Raw genomic sequence first — 18,011 nt, 5'->3', positions numbered from 1 at the left:
ACAATCACTTTCTCATACAGAACTCTCTATTTTTTACTACTCCCTTAACTGCCCCCAACACTTTGCATCCTTCATTCACTCTCTGACGTACATCTGCTTCCACTCCACCATTTGCTGCAACAACAGACCCCAAGTACTTAAACTGATCCACCTCCTCAAGTAACTCTCCATTCAACATGACATTCAACCTCGCACCACCTTCCCTTCTCGTACATCTCATAACCTTACTCTTACCCTACATTAACTCTCAACTTCCTTCTTTCACACACACTTCCAAATTTTGTCACTAATCGGCCAAGCTTGTCTTCTGTGTCTGCAACCAGTACAGTATCATCCGCAAACAACAACTGATTTACCTCCCATTCATGGTCATTCTCGTCTACCAGTTTCAATCCTTGTCCAAGCACTTGAGCATTCACCTCTCTCACCACTCCATCAACATACAAGTGAAACAACCACGGCAACATTACACATTCCTGTCTCAGCCCCACTCACCGGAAACCAATCGCTCACTTCATTTCATATCCTAACACATGCTTTACTACCTTTGTAGAAACTTTTCACTGCTTGCAACAACTTCCACCAACTCCATATAACCTCATCACGTTCCACATTGCTTCCCTATCAACTCTATCATTCGCTTTCTCCAGATCCATAAACGCAACATACACTTCCTTACCTTTTGCTAAATATTTCTCACATATCTGCCTAACTGTGAAAATCTGATTCATACAACCCCTACCTCTTCTAAAACCACCCTGTACTTCTAAGATTGCATTCTCTGTTTTCAATAGATGCTGATTGTAAAGTAGATTTCCATTTTTTAGGTTCATCCCTGCCCAGACAGTATTATAAAAAGGCTATCAGCCCAAGCTATTCAATGTGGTCTTGCTCATATAGCTGTAACTGAAGAATTAAGAAAGAAGGCTGTGGAATTCATGGACAATATGGCTTCTAGTTTTGATGTTTGGATGCTGAAGGTAAGCAAATCGTATTTTCTTATTCAAATCTCATCTTTATGTTTTTGCACTGCATTTTTGTTCAAGTTTCCCACCTGTACATCTGTAAATATCTTGAAAATTATCAAGATCTTTGTTCAAGTTTCCCTCCTGTGTATTCAGTAAATATCCATTGAAAGATCTTTGTTCAAGTTTCCTACCTGTACATTCAGTAAATTTCTTGAAGATTATCAAGATTTTTGTTCAAGTTTCCCACCTGTGCATTCAGTAAATATCCATTGAAAATTATCAAGATCTTTGTTCAAGTTTCTCACCTGTGCATTCAGTAAATATCCATTGAAAATTATCAAGATCTTTGTTCAAGTTTCTCACCTGTGCATTCAGTAAATATCCATTGAAAATTATCAAGATTGGAAAATGGTGACAAATTGGATTTGTGATAGGCACCTATAATTCAGTTTAACATCAGACTTAACTTTTTTCTTCAGTGTTGAGTAGCATAAGAAAGCTAAATATACTCGCTTTACTTAATGGTTGTGGTTGTCTTTGTGTATTGCTACGTGCGCTAATGCATTCCTCATTGTTATTGAACTCGATGGCTAGCAATAAATCTCAAACCAATTATTTCTATGAACCACCCCTGATTTTCATATTGCGTCTAGAGATCACCTACATAACTTATTCATTTATCCCATACAACTTTGTCAACATTTGAATTTTTTATTTACATTAAGTTTGTTGTGGAGAGTTTCATTTTCATTGTTGTATTATTGTTTGTTATAACGGCCTTCGAACTAATCTTTTAGGCTGTTGGAGTAGTAACTGATTCTCTAACAGAAAAGAGGTTTATTGTGGAATTGGAATTTGATGATCCTCCAAGGCAGATGTGGAAGGAGCTTGTGAGAGAAGGATTTGCATCACATGAAGATCAAGATAATGAGGTAGGATATGGCAATATCAGATATAGTATGTTAATTTTTTTCAGCTTAATGTCTCCGTTCACAATCTGTTGAGGCACTGCAACGTTTCGCTGTCTAGTACTGGAATCCTTAATTTCACAATTTTGCAAATTAGTGAATTCCATTGCTCTCTTGATTCCTCAAGCAGTTTATCATTCCAATGTTGGCATAGTAAGTACCTTTAGCCCCGTCTGCATTTCTGTCTGCAATATGCTTTTTGCTGTTCAACTACCTGGAACTTGAAGTTTTCAGTGTTCCAATCTTCACAGCATTCAAGAATAGATAATCTACTAACCATATGAATGTGTAGAAATGTAATTCATTGTATATATTCAGATATTTGATTTAAATACCTGTACTGTATAATTAGTGGTAAATATGATTTGATAATTTTAGAATGTGGCTGCTGATGTAAAATGTTCATCAAGCATCTTGGATGAAGCAGAGTTGGAGGGTAGAGAAGTATTGCACTTCATCCAAGACATTCCAGAAATGAAGGTAAGTTTTAAAAACGGGCTATAATTTTGCTTCTAAATATAAAATAGGTGTGTAAACAAGTAATGATCAGAAATATATTTTCTGGGTCGAACCTGTGACGGCCGGCGAAAAAGTCCTTCTTTGTACTTTTTCTGATATAAATCTTCCAAATATACCAGAGAAAATTAAAAGCATGGAATGCAGAGGTTACAACCCTCGCGCGAGCACCTTGTTGGTGTCGTATATCTAACAAGGGCGTTTGTAAAACACTATTCCCAGGCTGTCTTCCATTTAGATAATCCCTTCATCAAAGGGGGAGGGCCGTGACAGGCCCTAGAGAATACAGTTGGGTTACCCTACCGACACCCACCACTCGCGCTCACTAGGTTATCCTTCTGTGTTGGACTTGCCAGCAAAGTTTATAAGTGTTTTGCCCAGTGTTTTTCGAAGTGATTGTCGTTAATTCAACATGACTGACGTTGATACTTCACCCTTACCAATGTTAAGTACCATAGTTTGTTTTGGCAGCTTTTGACAGTACCGGGCATTTGTTCTGTTTCCAATATGGTGGTTTTTAGTTTTGGAAGCGATTGTCTTGCCGAGGTATCGGCAGCCATTTTGGGTTATGTTCGCTTCGGTAAATATTCTAGTTAATTTTGCCCATCTGGTACTCTGTCATCTTGGTTATATCACTTACATTTTATGGCCTTTTATTGTTATCATTAATTTTTACTATGGTATTTATTTGCTTGCAAGTCCAATTTGGACCTACGAAGAATAGCGATTTAAAGAATAGCGAATTAAAGTTTAGCGATTTAGTCTGTTAGTTTGTTCTCGCCTCAGAGGCTTCGATTTAGACTATATCCTTGTTTTTTTTTTACGTTATTCTTCGTTCTTGGTTATTACTAAGAAAAGCAATAAATTTTATTAATGTTCTTGTTTTATTGTGTGATGTTAGTTTTTTATTATGTAACCTTGAGAGCGAAAACAGAGACTGCTCGTTCCCTGTTCTACAGATATGAGTTATCCCTTCTCTCGTTTTCTTTGTTAGCTCGAGTAAGAGAGGTGAATTTCCCGTTCTCCGTTTTTATACGATCACGAGTTATTCAAGCCTCCTCTTAGTATCAGAGTTGATGATAGTACGTTTAATATTATAAACGTTTTTATTGATGTGGTTACTGTTAATATAGCTAACACTATTAATAGGTACGTTAGTGTATGAGTCATTAATTGGGGTCGTTTTATACCGACACCCTTAGCTCCGGAGTTATGCTTAGCTCCGCCTTGAGTTATGCTCCGCTATATGGATGCTCATTGGGTGAGAACTAGTTAACGTTCAGGAGCAGGTTTTTGGAGTGCAACGGTGTAATCCGGCACTCGGACTCCGGCTGAAGCCTTTTACACACGAACCTTTGTCATGTTTGATCATAATTACACCGTTACGGCCGGCTTCACGGGAGATAACACAATCATTCATTGAGGTTAATGTTATCGTACCGGGAACGGTCACGATATCACGGTGACGGGCCTTTGCTACCGGATCTCCGGTACAAACAGAGATCAAGCAGACGGCCAGAACCGGAGTTAACAATGTGATACCGATGAAGACTTCACAGTTTCATTATTACGGTCCCTTTTTCATCGAATCTCCGGCTTCACTGGAGATAACACAAACATTCAGTATTAGAGAATGTTATTGTACCGCTGAGGATCACGTTTTCACGATGACGGACCTTTGTCACTAGTTCTCCGTTACAAACAGAGATCAATCAGACGATCAGAATCAGGGTATGAACCCCTTTTTCATAAATAATCACAATATCGTTATTACGATCCTTTTCATCGAATCTCCGGCTTAACCGGATATCGTACAGGCGATCAGCATTGAGGTTAATATTAGTTTTCCTCTGGTGTTCACGTTGTCACTATGACGGACCTTTGTACCGGGGATTGTTACCGGAGCTCCGGTACAGACAGAGCTCACTCAGACCACGGGTGGCCAATCTCTTGTTTTGCTGTAAAGGAAAGGATTTAACATGAATACAAAGTAAACTGTACTTACTTTAATGACACTTTGAATTTGCGTTGGTAATATTCATTAGTTATTCTTGAAAGTCCAAATAAAAATATATGAACATAACTATGCCTATATTTATGCATATATTTAATTCTAACTATGTATAAATATGGATAAATATCCATACAACATCGTGTTCAAATAGAAATAAATTGATTATGCCTATATTTATGCATTTTCAATTCTAACTATGCCTAAATATGAATAAATATCCATACAACATAGTGTTCAAATAGAAATAAATTGATTGTGCCTATATTTGTGCATATTCAATTCTAACTATACCTAAATATGAATAAATATTCATACAACATCGTGCTCAAATAGAAATAAATTGATTATGCCTATATTTATACATATTCAATTCTAACTATGCCTAAATATGAATAAATATCCATACAACTTAGTGTTCAAATAGAAATAAGTTTCCACTCAGTACTGGGAACCAAACGTTGGCCCCTTCTAATGAAGGGCCGGGTCGAGACTAACCATGCCATGAGAGGCTATTTACTGTTCCTTGAAACTCTGGTCAGTGAACAGATGAATCAATAGAATACTAATAGCCAGTAAATTATGTTAGACCCGGTTCTGAACGTCTGAGTCAGGGGTGGCCAACCTGTGGCGGATGCGCCAACAGTGTCACATTTCATGAATACAAGTGTCGAACTATACCCCAAATGATAGTACATTAAATGATTTTTCTTTAAAATTGATTTTTATGAGTTATACAGCTGATCCCAGCCTGTGAATAGGATCACTAACCAAAGTTCAAGGAACATCCAGACTTATGTCCCCTTTCTTTTACAGAAGGCTCGCCTACATGGTTCCCTTCAGGATGATGATGAATCTCTCTGGCCTGCAAGAGAGGCTCTCCGCCCTTGGTTATCAAGGTTGGGAAGAAATGCTCCATCTAGAGGTCCCTATCTCCTCAGAGTGTCCTTTCTAAGGTTGGACGACGACCCCATGGACGGGCAGGTAGGTGGGGATGAATTTTGAGCCTTCAGCTTTGCAATTACCTACGTCACCGACCTAGGACCCTTAATGGATCCTGATGTTCATGTTACCCTGCATAAACCGTGACTGCTAAAAGCAACACATTCTAGGGAAAACCAAGGGGCTATGACGGAGCTCAAAAGTATGGTAGTGAGTCAGATCCGTTCAGGAACTCAGAAGTTTCCCCCTACAGCCCCAGGCATATCGAAGTAACCTCCTTCGATAAAAACAACGCATAGAGATTTGCCTTACATGTTCCATATATAGATGGTACCATAAATCTGGATGGCATAGACATCCTCCCTCTGGGGGACCTAGAATTTACTCCCAGGTACTAGAATTCCCGTTCAACGGATTCATTCGATTGAAAGAGATTGCCTTGGTTAGGTTAGACAAGGTACCGAAGGTAACAGTATTATTTCCTAAAGGGCAGGCCCGATCTGTCTGGACCAGGATGTTGTCAGTCTGGGGGTTACGATAATTCCAAGATCTGCCCTTCCAATTTGACCTACACGTTTGATGGTCTGATCGGGTTAGTTGTGGGAAATACGTTCTGTCTGAGGCCTCTATCAGACAGGAATCGATAGTCGGTTACCCACTCGTCATCACAGCCTCCCTCCGATTCGACGTCTATGCATCCAAATCCCCCTCATCAGGTGGTCTACCTCACTGATTCCCCAGGTACACAGCCCAACCCCGTTGGGATGTTTTACCTGCATACAGCCCTAGATCCGAACCCTCAGGCTCCTCTCGTGGACACCAGAGAGGAAGCTACAGGAGTAGAAGACAGTCTCGCCATCGAGACGGACCTAGAAAAAAGGGGGCTCGGAGAAGGAAAGTACCTAGATTCACCCCCTCACAACGCGGTGGTCCCGGTAGGGGGTAGACTTTACCACTTTCGAGACCATTGGACCTTCGGTCTGTGGGCTCATAGCATAATCTCTAAAGGTTTGAGGTGAAAATGGCCACAAGGTCCTCCTCCTCCACCAGTGACCTTCTCCCAGAAATCCACTCCCATCCTGGAAGAGTACACCACAGGGTTACTCAAGAAGAAGCAATCAAACGGGATCGATCACTGAAATTCCAAAGCCACCTCTTCACAATTCCGAAGAAAGGCTTGGCGGCATTGAGAGTGGACCTGGACTTGTCAAGCTAAACTCTTACATTCTCTGCGACAAGTTCCGGATGTTGACTATCTCTCAGGTACGGACCTTACTTCCCCGTAGGACCGTCACCACCTCTGTCGATCTTACCGACGACTATTATCTTGCGCCTTTAGCTCGAAACTTTCTTATCTGGGTTTCCGCCTAGGCAGGAAAGCCTTTGTGTTCAAGACATGCCCTTTGGCCTCAACATTGATCCCAGGATATTCACAAAACTAGGAGAGAGAGTGTTAGAACAACTCAGGAACCAAGAGATACAGATCTTTGCTTATCTGGCCGGTTGGCTCATTTGGGCCCGGCCGGTCATAGAAGGCAACAGAGCTACGAAGGAATTATTCCAATTTCTCGACAACCTGTGATTTCGGGTCAATCTCCAAAAAATCTCGCCTGCAACCATCAGTCCGCTTAGAATGGTTAGCCATTCAGTGGGACCTTTCGAAGCACACGTTGTCTCTCCCTTCCAAAAGGTAAGAGGAATAGTTTCCAAGATCAAAAAATTTTCTCAAACACAAACAGGTGTCCGAAGAGCCTTAGAAAGTATCCTCGGACTTTTCCTATTCACTTCAGTAACAGATCTAATAAAAGCCAAACTTAAAGACATCAATTGAGTTTGGAGAAAGAGAGCTACAGTACCTATAAGAGACATGGTCTCGAAGATCCCCTCTGTCTTGAAAATGAGACTACACCCATGGTCCGAACCGAAGGACCTCTCCAAATCGGTTCCTCTACAATTCCCACCTCCACAAGTGACATTCCATACAGCCGCGTCTCTAAGTGGATGGGGGGGGATTACTCCGAACATCAGATGTTTCAGGTTCTTGGTCACTCTCCATGAAACAGTCCCATATCATTGTTCTCAAAGCCATGGCAGTGTTCTTGACCCTGAAGAGAGACTCTCCTCCGAGGTCGACCCACATCAGAGTAGTGTCAGACAGCACAGACGCAGTACACTACGTCAACAGGGGAGGATCCAAGTCACCCAACCTGAATCAGATCCTGGTCACTATCTTCGCCTGGGCAACAGAAGAGAACTGGTTCCTGTCAGCACCTCACCTAGCGGGAGGCCAGAATGTGAGAGCGGACTCACTATCCAGGACGGATCCACTGGAGTCAGAATGGTCTCTAGACATAATTTCATTCCGGTGGATACTCAGGCTCGTTCCAGGCCTCCAGGTAGATCTATTCGCAACTCAGATGAATCACTAACTTCCTTGTTATGTGACCCCAACCCTGGACCCTCGGGCTTATGCCATGGACGCATTACCCCGGGATTGGAACCATTAGAAGAAGATTTCCCTATCTCCCCCAGGGAATCTTCTAAAAACTTTTACACAAACTACGCTCCTTCCCGGGCGCAGTGGCTTTAGTACCACCTCACTGGCCAAGAACAGTTGGTTTCCTCTCCTCCTCGAGTTGAAACTCAGTCCCATCCGGATCCCGTTCCTCAAACTGACCCGAGTATCCAAACTCACTGTGTCAGATTACTCAAGGATAGCCAAAACTCTAACTTTGTGGACTACAGGAAGTTGGCAGCTCGTAGAGATGCGAACATTGAACCGGAAACGATCTCTTCATCGAATGGGACAAAAGGGACTCGACAATTCGCCAATATGATTCGGCCGTTAACAACTAGTAGGTCCCCTAAGAGTGCAGACCATACTCGTATGTCCCCGCATTTAGCCATCTCTTTCTTGAGGTTCCTATTTGACAAAGGCCTAACAGTTAGCACTTTAACCACCATCAAGTCAGCTTTGAAGAAGATCTACCTTGTTGGGTTCAACATTAACCTAGCTGATTCCTATTTCTCATCAACCCCAAAAACATGTGCTAGGCTTCTACCTTCGGTTCGGCCACAAAAGGACTCTTGGTCTCTGAACGGTGTTCTCAAACTTGCGATGGACACGGACAATGAATCCTGCTCTTATATCACTCTTCTTAGGAAGACTTTATTTCTAACGGCTATGGCCTCAGGTGATGGAACATCAGAACTAGCAGCTCTCACGAAACCCGGAAAACATAGATTTCCTCCCTTCAGCCGAAGTACTCCTTTCCAGACAAAGCTTCCCTAGCTAAAAAATGAGGATCCGCAAAATAGGTGCTCCTCTCGGAAGATTATTCTTCATCCCCAGGATTTTTCTCCGTGTACAGTCACACTCTCAAGCCCCTCTTTAGCTAGAACTGCCACCCGCTCGTCTGGCTCCTTGGTTATCAGGGAACAAGGAGGTACTATTTCCATTCACGGTATCAGGCAACAAATCCTCTACTTCATTAAACATACTAATCCGGAATCATTTCCCCAGGCTCATGATATATGGACAGTAGATGCCTCCAACAATGATTTCCAGAACAGGGACTTTGATGATTTTAAAAAATATACGGGTTGGAAATCCCCTATGGTTGTCAAACGCCAATATCTAAAGATCTTACAGGCCCTTAAATACCCAACGATGGCAGAGGGGAGCCTTATCTCTCCCCATTAATCTCCTCTTCTTCCTTTCTTCCATCTCTTCTCTTCTCCCTCCTACCCGCCACTCACACCACGTCGCCGCTCTCCTTGGTAGTTCGTTAGCCCTATGATATTTGCCATGTTTAATTCCTATGGTTTAACTGTTATTGTAGTTACCGTTCCTTTAATGTTTAGATATACTTAGACATGTAAGGTTTGATGCATTTTGCAATTCGACACTCAGTTGGTTCCTTGTCATTATTATTTAACCTTACGTTCCCTATGTCATTTGGCTGGTTGGTAATTGGACGATTACTTTATTATATCATAGTATTGTCGTACATGGTGATTGTATTCTCCTCATTATGTTATTAATTTATTGGGCTTGGAAGGCATTCTCTGGTACTTTTTCGCCGGCCGTCACAGGTTCGACCCAGAAAAGGGATTTTGACGAAGGAAAAATCTATTTCTGGGGAGAGACCTGTGACGCCCGGCGAAACCCTTCCCGATTATTTTTTGTAAGGACCCACCCTTTCCTTGCCAAGCCATATGTTCTTGCAGAAGGATGACCTAGTGAGCGCGAGTGGTGGGTGTCGGTAGGGTAACCCAACTGTATTCTCTAGGGCCTGTCACGGCCCTCCCCCTTTGATGAAGGGATTATCTAAATGGAAGACAGCCTGTGAATAGTGTTTTACAAACGCCCTTGTTAGATATACGACACCAACAAGGTGCTCGCGCGAGGGTTGTAACCTCTGCATTCCATGCTTTTAATTTTCTCTGGTATATTTGGAAGATTTATATCAGAAAAAGTACAAAGAAGGACTTTTTCGCCGGGCGTCACAGGTCTCTCCCCAGAAATAGATTTTTCCTTCGTCAAAATCCCTTAATTTCCTTTCAATTAAAATAATTTTCAGTGTTTTATATAGCATGCAGGTTTCATGTGATATTATCCTTCAGTGTGTTGTCACAGATAATGCTTTGCAATCACCATTCAGAATATTTTTTCATGTCTACTCTTCCTTCCACTCTCTTTTTACCCATATCCTATCTTCCTGAACTCTCGTGAGGGTTATGTCTTTATTTATCCCCTCTTCAATGATATCTTAAGCTTTCCTCCAGGTTGTCTTTGTACTATTCTCTCTTGATGTTTCCATCATTCTGTTCAAACTCTCTTAATATTTACTTCATAATGTAACTACTGTATAGGGTTTTTCTCTAGTTGCACTTGGACAATGAATGGCCTCATAATCCTGAGCATCAAACTATATAGCCCAAATTTGTATAACCAATACATACCTTAAATACATATTTTATTTCTTGTAAGTGGAAGAAAATATGGGAGAAATAGTTAAGGGTGTTCTCAGTGTCTTCTTCTTCCCAGCTTGTTCCCATTTTTATATGGGGTCGCCGTTGCGGATGAGCCGTTTCCATCTTTTTCTATTCTGCGCTTCTGCCTCATCAATCCCCTTCTCCTGTAAATCTCCTCTGACACAGTCCCTCCATCTCTTTCTTGGTCTCCCTCTTCTTCTTCTTCCTTGAACCTCCATCTCCATAGTATGTCTCCCAATGTGGTCCTCATCTCTCCTCATCAAGTGTCCATACCATCTCAGCCTCCCTTCCTGCACTTTCTTTGATATTTCCACCACCTTTGTCGACCCCCTTATGTAGTCATTTCTTATCCGGTCCTCTCTTGTCACCCCAGACATCCACCTAAGCATTCTCATTTCTGCCACATCCATCTTCTTCTCCTCTGTCTTCCTCATGCTTGCTGTTTCTGTTCCATACAGCATTGCTGTTCTTACCACTGTCTTATGAAATTTTCCTTTCAATCTCAGTGGTATTCTTTTGTCGCAAAGAACTCCTGAGGCTGCTCTCCAGTTGTTCCAGCCTGCCTGTACCCGATGTTTAACTTCATCTTCCATACCTCCTCCAACATTAACAAATGATCCCAAATACTTAAACTTATCAACTCTCTTTATCTGTTCTCCCCTAAGCTGAATACTTTCTCTATCATCCCCCTCACTGGTGGTACACATATATTCTGTCTTAGATCTACTTATTCTCATTCCTCTGTCCTCCAGTACTTGCCTCCATCTTTCCAATTTCATTTCCAGATCTTCCCTGCTCTCTGCGCACAGAACAATATCATCTGCATACAATATGTTCCATGGTACTGCCTCCCTTACCTCTTCTATTAAAACGTCCATCACTATATTAAAGATAAATGGGCTCAGAGCTGACCCTTGGTGTAATCCTACTCTCACCTCAAAGCCCTCTGTCTCCCCAGTACTGCTCCTCACTCTAGTAAATACATTACGGTACATCTCTTGTATCAGTCGAACGTACTTCTCTGGCACCCTCCTCTCCCTCAGACTCCTCCATACCTCTTGTCTTGGGACTCGGTCATAAGCCTTTTCAAGGTCAATGAATACCACTGGGTGTTCTCAGTGTCTGACACAAAATTATTGATGAAAATTAAGTATTTACTATTTGAATTATTAAAATTTTCATGGTACAATTATAATGCCATTCCCAACTCATTGTTCTTATTATTTATCCTAGACTCACTCACTGTTTTATGTAGACACTCAAATATAATGCAAACAATGTAGCATTTTGATTTTCCTAAAATCTCGCATAGATAAAGGTATACATGTTGTGAAATGTATATTGCGTGTGATGTCAAACCAATAGCATTTTTATTAATCAAATTCCTTCTAGTGCTTAATTTTTCACATTCATCAAAAAAGCAAAAATCTCAAAATTGCACATCTAATATGCACTTATGTAATTAGTTTCAAGAAGCTCCAAAATTTTAGAATTTTAGTAAATATTTTGATCCAAAAAAGTAGTAGTTTTGAGTTGTATTGTAGTACTTTAAAGTTTTCAGTACCATATTGGAGCAAGGTTTAGAATTTTCAGTACAACATATTAGGTTATATATTGCCTAATTGGTGTGTCATCACACAAAGTATTCTTTAATATATATTGATTCTATAGAAGACAACTATTCATGTAATTCTAATATTTAGTACAGATTATTGGCACTAACTTGTGTAACATGCTCAGGTCGTCTTTTAATGGCATCCCCACTCTCTTTCTCTTCCCTTAATTAATTTTTTTTGGTGTTTGCAATTTTAGCAGAAATTGTTATCATACACAGCCATATAAACACAATACAGTACTGTATTACATAAAGAAGGGGCATAGTAATTACAGTGAAAGAAAACTGGAAATGTTAGAATTTTTGGATATATGACAATATTTAACTAGCTTCAAGAAGGAAGCCTTATGAACCTCAGGTGGATATAGAAATCCAGTTATTGATTTTATAATTGAAAATCTGTTTGCATTTTTTTGTCCATGGCCATATAACTTTTAGATAAAAAACTTCATTTGTGCATTTTCTTTCTCCAGGATTATCTTGAAAAAGATCAACAGTATTATGGCCGGGCAATTGAAAGTGTCGGTGTTCAAGAATTTCCTTTAAATGAGCAATTGCAACATAGAAGGACTCATATAGAATCTATGGAGTCTGTGTCAGATTCTAGCATCTCAAGCTATGATCAAAATTCATGCACTCTAAATCCAGAAAGGAGGTCCTCCGCTTTTTCAGAAGCAGAGGAGAGAAGACAAGCGACTGTCTGTCGTGAAAAACTTGTTAATTCTATAGAAAAATTCAATGACATGTGTCTGCGTGTGCCACAGTTGCAGGCTGTGGATGGTGTTACTCCAAAATTGAATCCTGAATCATCTTGGAAACAAAATAGGGACCAAATCACTTTGAAAATGCACCTGATAGGAGTGCTGCTGTATTTCTGCCGAATTAGTACTTCACATCTTGTGTTCAAGTAAGAACTGTTTTTTATTACAACTTCTTAAGAATATCAAGAAAAGGGGACTTTTTGGGATTTTGACGCAGTTGGAAAGATGACTTAACAGAATGCTTTTTCATGAACATGTAGTTTATCAGAGTTCATGGTTATAGTTGCTCAATAATATATTGTTTTTTATTAGATATCATCATTAATTAAAACTTGAGCTAAATCTTTGAGAGAGCAAGAAAATATTGAGTCCATACATTTGCATCTTAAAAATTTTAAGAGGTTTTGTTCAATTCCTCTGCATTGGTGTCATAATAAAAAACAACTCTTTTGTTTGTGTTTTTCAACTACAGTACTGTACTGAAGTCTGATATCTGATATAAGTTATGTGTGCTTTTCTTTCTAGAACACTGTTGGAAGATAAGTTTTATGTTGTTGATGAAGCGTTAGAAAGTGAAGTAGATCCTGATCAATCTTGGATTGAAGTGAAAGGAACTTCTGTCATCATTCATCTCCAGAAAGAGCAAAAAAGTAGGTTTTTCAATGTTTCATTAATAATTGTTCATACCTCCAGTACTAAAATTACTTTCCTGTATTCAGCCTTAAAAGTTATGGTAGTCTACTTGAAACGTCCATGTCTCACAATCTGTTGAATGGGAGTTTTGAGCCCTGCTCAAACTTGATGGTTTCTAGTAGTGTCTGAAACCTTACCATCCTTGTGAACTATGGATGGCAGGTAGGATCTGGGGAAACATGTAGTTACCTGCTTAGTCATCAGCAGCCATTGCCTGGCCCTTCTTGGTTCTAGCTTAATGGAGGTTGGGCGTGTGCACTCATATGTAAAATGATCAGTCTCTTGGTTATCGTTGTGCCCCTTGCCTCTGCCATTCATTATCAACCTCTAAAACTTTAAACATGAAAATTTTACTCGTATATCCATGAGATTTAACAGGTATATCCATGAAAATATTGAACAATATTCAGACGAGACCAAAAGATAATCCAGAAAGTTCTTTGTAAAAGTGTGTTGTGACATGAGATGTTACATGCACAAAAATATATTTTCAAATAAAGAAGACGGGGAAGCGAAAGGAGATTAACCTTCTGTGACAGATACTTTATTTTTGCAGTTAGTGATATACATTGAGAACAGAGATTCATCTAATGTTAATGAGTTTTTCTTTAAAAGATAAATCGTAAGTAAAGACCACCTAATGACGACTCAAACTATATCAATCCTTCAGAATTCTCTTTGACTCCTTACATTCACATAATCTCAGTACTCTTACACACATTGCTGTGAATTCATTTTGCAAGATTGTTAAATCCTATAGAATTACTGTACTTCTTTCCAAGTCTCGCAACAGGGTAGGTAGCACAGAGGGAACATACTAATTTACATGATAAATTCTAAGTCACAGAAGATTATGAAAATGGCATTTTACAGTACTTGACACTCAGTCACAGAACGTGGATTAATGAGGCAGGGCTTGGTCATGGCAGGGACATCTCTACTTCATATTCCTCTTCACTTGTGGTTATATGGGCATCCTCCCTGTGTAGGGCTATAAGGGCCCTCTCCAAGTGGATGGTTATATGGGCATCCTGTCTGTGTAGGGCTGTAAGGGCCCTCTCCGAGTGGGTGCTGGTGAAAGCCAGCGTGAGAAGGAGGATGCAACTAGTGCTTTTTGCAAAAGCCCCACTCTGCATCCCCTCCCTCTAGCGTGTACCTGGAGAGTGCAGGAGTTACAGACTGCTATGCTATTTCTCCTCATGGAAAGTGTCTTGAAAGGGGGTCACACGTGGTCGTGGGTCATCACCTTGTGACCTGCTTAATGACGTTCGTTTTATATATCTACGTGACACTGTTATGACTGATTCCATCTGGATGTTTGTTGTTAATCTTTTAAATTTGTGGCATCTTGAAAGTATGATAAGGTGAATAGATGTCTAACTAGCATCTTCTGCTTCCCATTAGTTTTAACATGAATATTAACATAAGTTATTTAAATTTCTCTATGAACTATTGTGTCATATACTGTATTACTTTTTTGACAGAAATGTGGCGGTTTCCATTTGCTAAAAAACGCCGCCGGAATTGGTTGAGAGCGGAAATTCAAGACACTGATTCAGATGAAGATCATGGTCATGTTGTGGACTTTGGTAAGTGTTATGATTCAGTTTTATTTGTATTTTGATGTCTGTGTATGATGTTTTGATGATTAGTTTATTGTAATGGATTGCATGTTGAATCACTGTCAGTAGATTATTTAAAGTAATCTTTTTACTGTTCTCTTTTATCATACCATAATTTTAGACTATATTTTCAGTGATTTTTGTGGTATGTTGTATGTATATATCTTGAAAACAGTAAGTAAATAGCTTATTTTGATTCCTTCGTGTTCAACTTAGGGTAAGTTTCGTAAATTTAGTTTTCTGGTATATTGCTCTATAAAGCAATCAAAGTTTTGGAAAGTATTGGCTCAAAAGGTTTTAAAAAGTAAACTTAACCTAAAATTGCTCTCCGACATTACTTTTCAGTCTGAAAAAAATAACTTCAATTTACTAAACCAGTATATTTTCAATATTAAACTTACCCGATAATCATGTAGCTGTCAACTCCGTTGCCCGACAGAATTCTATGGAGGGATACGCCAGCTATCACAATACTAGAAGGGGGTGTACTTACCAGCGCCACCTGTGGCCAGGTACTATAGTACTTCTTGTTGACACCTCCTCAATTTTTCCTCTGTCGTGCTTCCGGCAAGACGTTCTGGGATACGCTTATGTTCTTGGAGTATTTTCACGGCTTTTGGTGAAGTATTTCTCTTTGATTTCGGCTGTCGCTTTACTGGAAACCTTCTTATATTAGCTTAGATAGCTTTTATATAGTCCTGATTAACGGTTAACGATCTTTTGCTTGATTTTGAAACCCCACTTGGCTAACTCTTTGGATTCAAGATGTCTGACATTTCACAAGCCCCCTCCCATAGGCGATGTAGGTCTTGTAATAGGCGTATTCCGAAGGCCTCGGTAGATCCTCACACCGCTTGTTCTGACTGTAGGGATAGGCCCTGTCAGTTAGAAAATCGATGTGAGGAATGCGCCGGACTTTCGGAACTTGAATTTGTCCGTCTTTTGAAGTATTCAACTAAGTTAGAGAGAGGCAGAGTTAGGAGGAGTTCTTCTCACTCTTCACTTTTTTCCTCACCTCATGATCCCCTACCTTTTCCTACCCCTGTAGTGGCTACCCCCGAACCTACTATTTGCCCTCAGCCTGATATGTCTGTTGTTTTGCGTGCTATTCAGGCCTTAGGCGATAAAGTAGAGTCAGTGGTTAGCGATCATAAGTCTCTTATGGCCGAAGTCAAGGAACTTAAGGTCAAGAGTGCAGTGGGTGGTATTAGTGCCAGTGCTGTGACGAGTGCTAGTGTCAGTGCAGTGCCAAGTGCTAGTGTCAGTGTCAGTGTGGTGCGTGAGGATACTTCTGTGCGTGCCAGTCGTCCTCCCAGTCCGGGACCTCTTGCAAGCTCCCAAGCCCAGGGGAGAAGCAATGTCAAAGGGCAAAAGGGTTCGGCAGGCCTTGATCGGCGCACAGAAGTATCCTCGGTGGTTGCGGGCGTGTCTTCCAGAGACCGTCACTCCCACCTGCAGACGATTGAGCCCGTCTTTTACTCGTCCGCTGATCAATTGTCAGGGAAGAAACGCTGGACTCAGGTCTCTAGACCACTCAAACGCAGAGTCCAGTCCGCGAGTGCTCAACCGGGCTGCAGTCATTGGCTCAGCTCTGACTCGCCGCAGTCATCAGTCGACTGCACTCCGCCCAAGAGGAGTAAGGCTTTGCCTCAGCAGACCGTAGTGTCTGCCGACCCCAAGTTGACTCTACTGCAGTCCATGCAGTCACAACTTTCGGTCTTGATGCGTGAGTGTCGGGCTGAGAAGGTTGCGCCTCCGCCTCCGCCTGCACTCGCTCCGCCTGACCGCAGTACCGCCTGCCAGGCGTACGATGTTCAGCCACGTTCTGAGTTTACTGTTCCCAGTGGTGTACAGCCTCCGCCTTCCTTAAGGCAACCTCAGCAATGGGATCAGGAGGCTTATACCTCTCTTCCTCCGCTTCCACTTGCTGCTCCACCAGTGATGCAACACTCGGTTGAGGTACAACAACCTCTCCCATCCATGAGTCAGTCTCCTCAGCTCTCGCTGCAGCGAGCTCAACCCTCCTCTAGGCAAGCACCACAACACCTTAGCCTTGCGCCTCAGGAGCCTCAACTCGCGAGACATTTACTACGTTCTGCGCAGCCTCTACCTCATCGCTCTCCGCTCACACCGCAGGAACAGGAACTTGCTACTCCGCTTCCGCCAACCACTCAGCAAGCGCAACCCTTGAGTTCAGCCACTCATGCCAGGAGTCAGCCTCCTCCACCCATGCGCCTTCCTTCTGCTTCTTCTTTTGTTCAGCCTTTGCAGTCTGAGCCTCAGGTGTTCCCTCAACAGAGTCTTGAAGAGGAAACCACTAATATTATTGTTCCAGCTCGTACTGACTCTGCTGTTCAGCATACCTTTCCGATCTCTTCGCTACACTCTGGTGATGAGGCGTCTGATGATGAGGCGGCACACCTGGATCCCTCATCAGACGTGGATGAATCCAAGTCTTCTCCGCCTTCTATTGACTTTCGTAAGGTCTTGGCTCTGTTTAGGGAGGTATACCCAGACCACTTTGTCTCTGCTATTCCCCGCTCTCCACCATCTGAGTTTTCGCTGGGCATGCAGCCAGCTAAGTCTACCTATACTAAGCTAGTCCTAGCAAGGTCCTCTAAGAGAGCGTTAAGGATCTTAGGGGAGTGGTTGCAGACTAAGCAACACCTTGGCAAGACTTCGTTCATGTTTCCTCCGACTAAGCTCACTTCTAAAGCGGGCGTTTGGTATGCCACAGGAGAGGAACCAGGCTTGGGAGTACCTGCCTCTGCCCAGGCTGACTTCTCAAGTCTGGTAGACTCGCCTCGTAGAACTGCAATGAGGCGCTCTAAGGTTTGCTGGACCTTCTCAGACCTTGATCACTTCCTGAAGGGTGTTTTTAGAGCATTTGAGATGTTCAACTTCCTAGACTGGTGCC

At 41.6% G+C, this 18,011-nt stretch overlaps 1 protein-coding gene across 2 annotated transcripts in view; it reads left to right on the top strand.

Moving 5' to 3' along the window:
• Positions 1–18,011, top strand: part of LOC137632972 (putative ATP-dependent RNA helicase TDRD12) — a 99,140-nt gene that overhangs the window by 70,584 nt on the left and 10,545 nt on the right. For both annotated transcript variants that reach the window (XM_068365111.1, XM_068365110.1), the window contains exons 13-18: positions 828–980; positions 1,766–1,900; positions 2,315–2,416; positions 12,492–12,925; positions 13,305–13,429; positions 14,957–15,061. In XM_068365111.1, the coding sequence (XP_068221212.1) occupies positions 828–980; positions 1,766–1,900; positions 2,315–2,416; positions 12,492–12,925; positions 13,305–13,429; positions 14,957–15,061 (1,054 nt within the window). The remainder of the gene's footprint in view (positions 1–827; positions 981–1,765; positions 1,901–2,314; positions 2,417–12,491; positions 12,926–13,304; positions 13,430–14,956; positions 15,062–18,011) is intronic.

Source organism: Palaemon carinicauda, chromosome 42, assembly GCF_036898095.1.
Source record: "Palaemon carinicauda isolate YSFRI2023 chromosome 42, ASM3689809v2, whole genome shotgun sequence".
Classification (NCBI taxonomy): Eukaryota; Metazoa; Arthropoda; class Malacostraca; order Decapoda; family Palaemonidae; genus Palaemon; species Palaemon carinicauda.
This window is presented reverse-complemented; position numbering and strand designations above follow the sequence as displayed.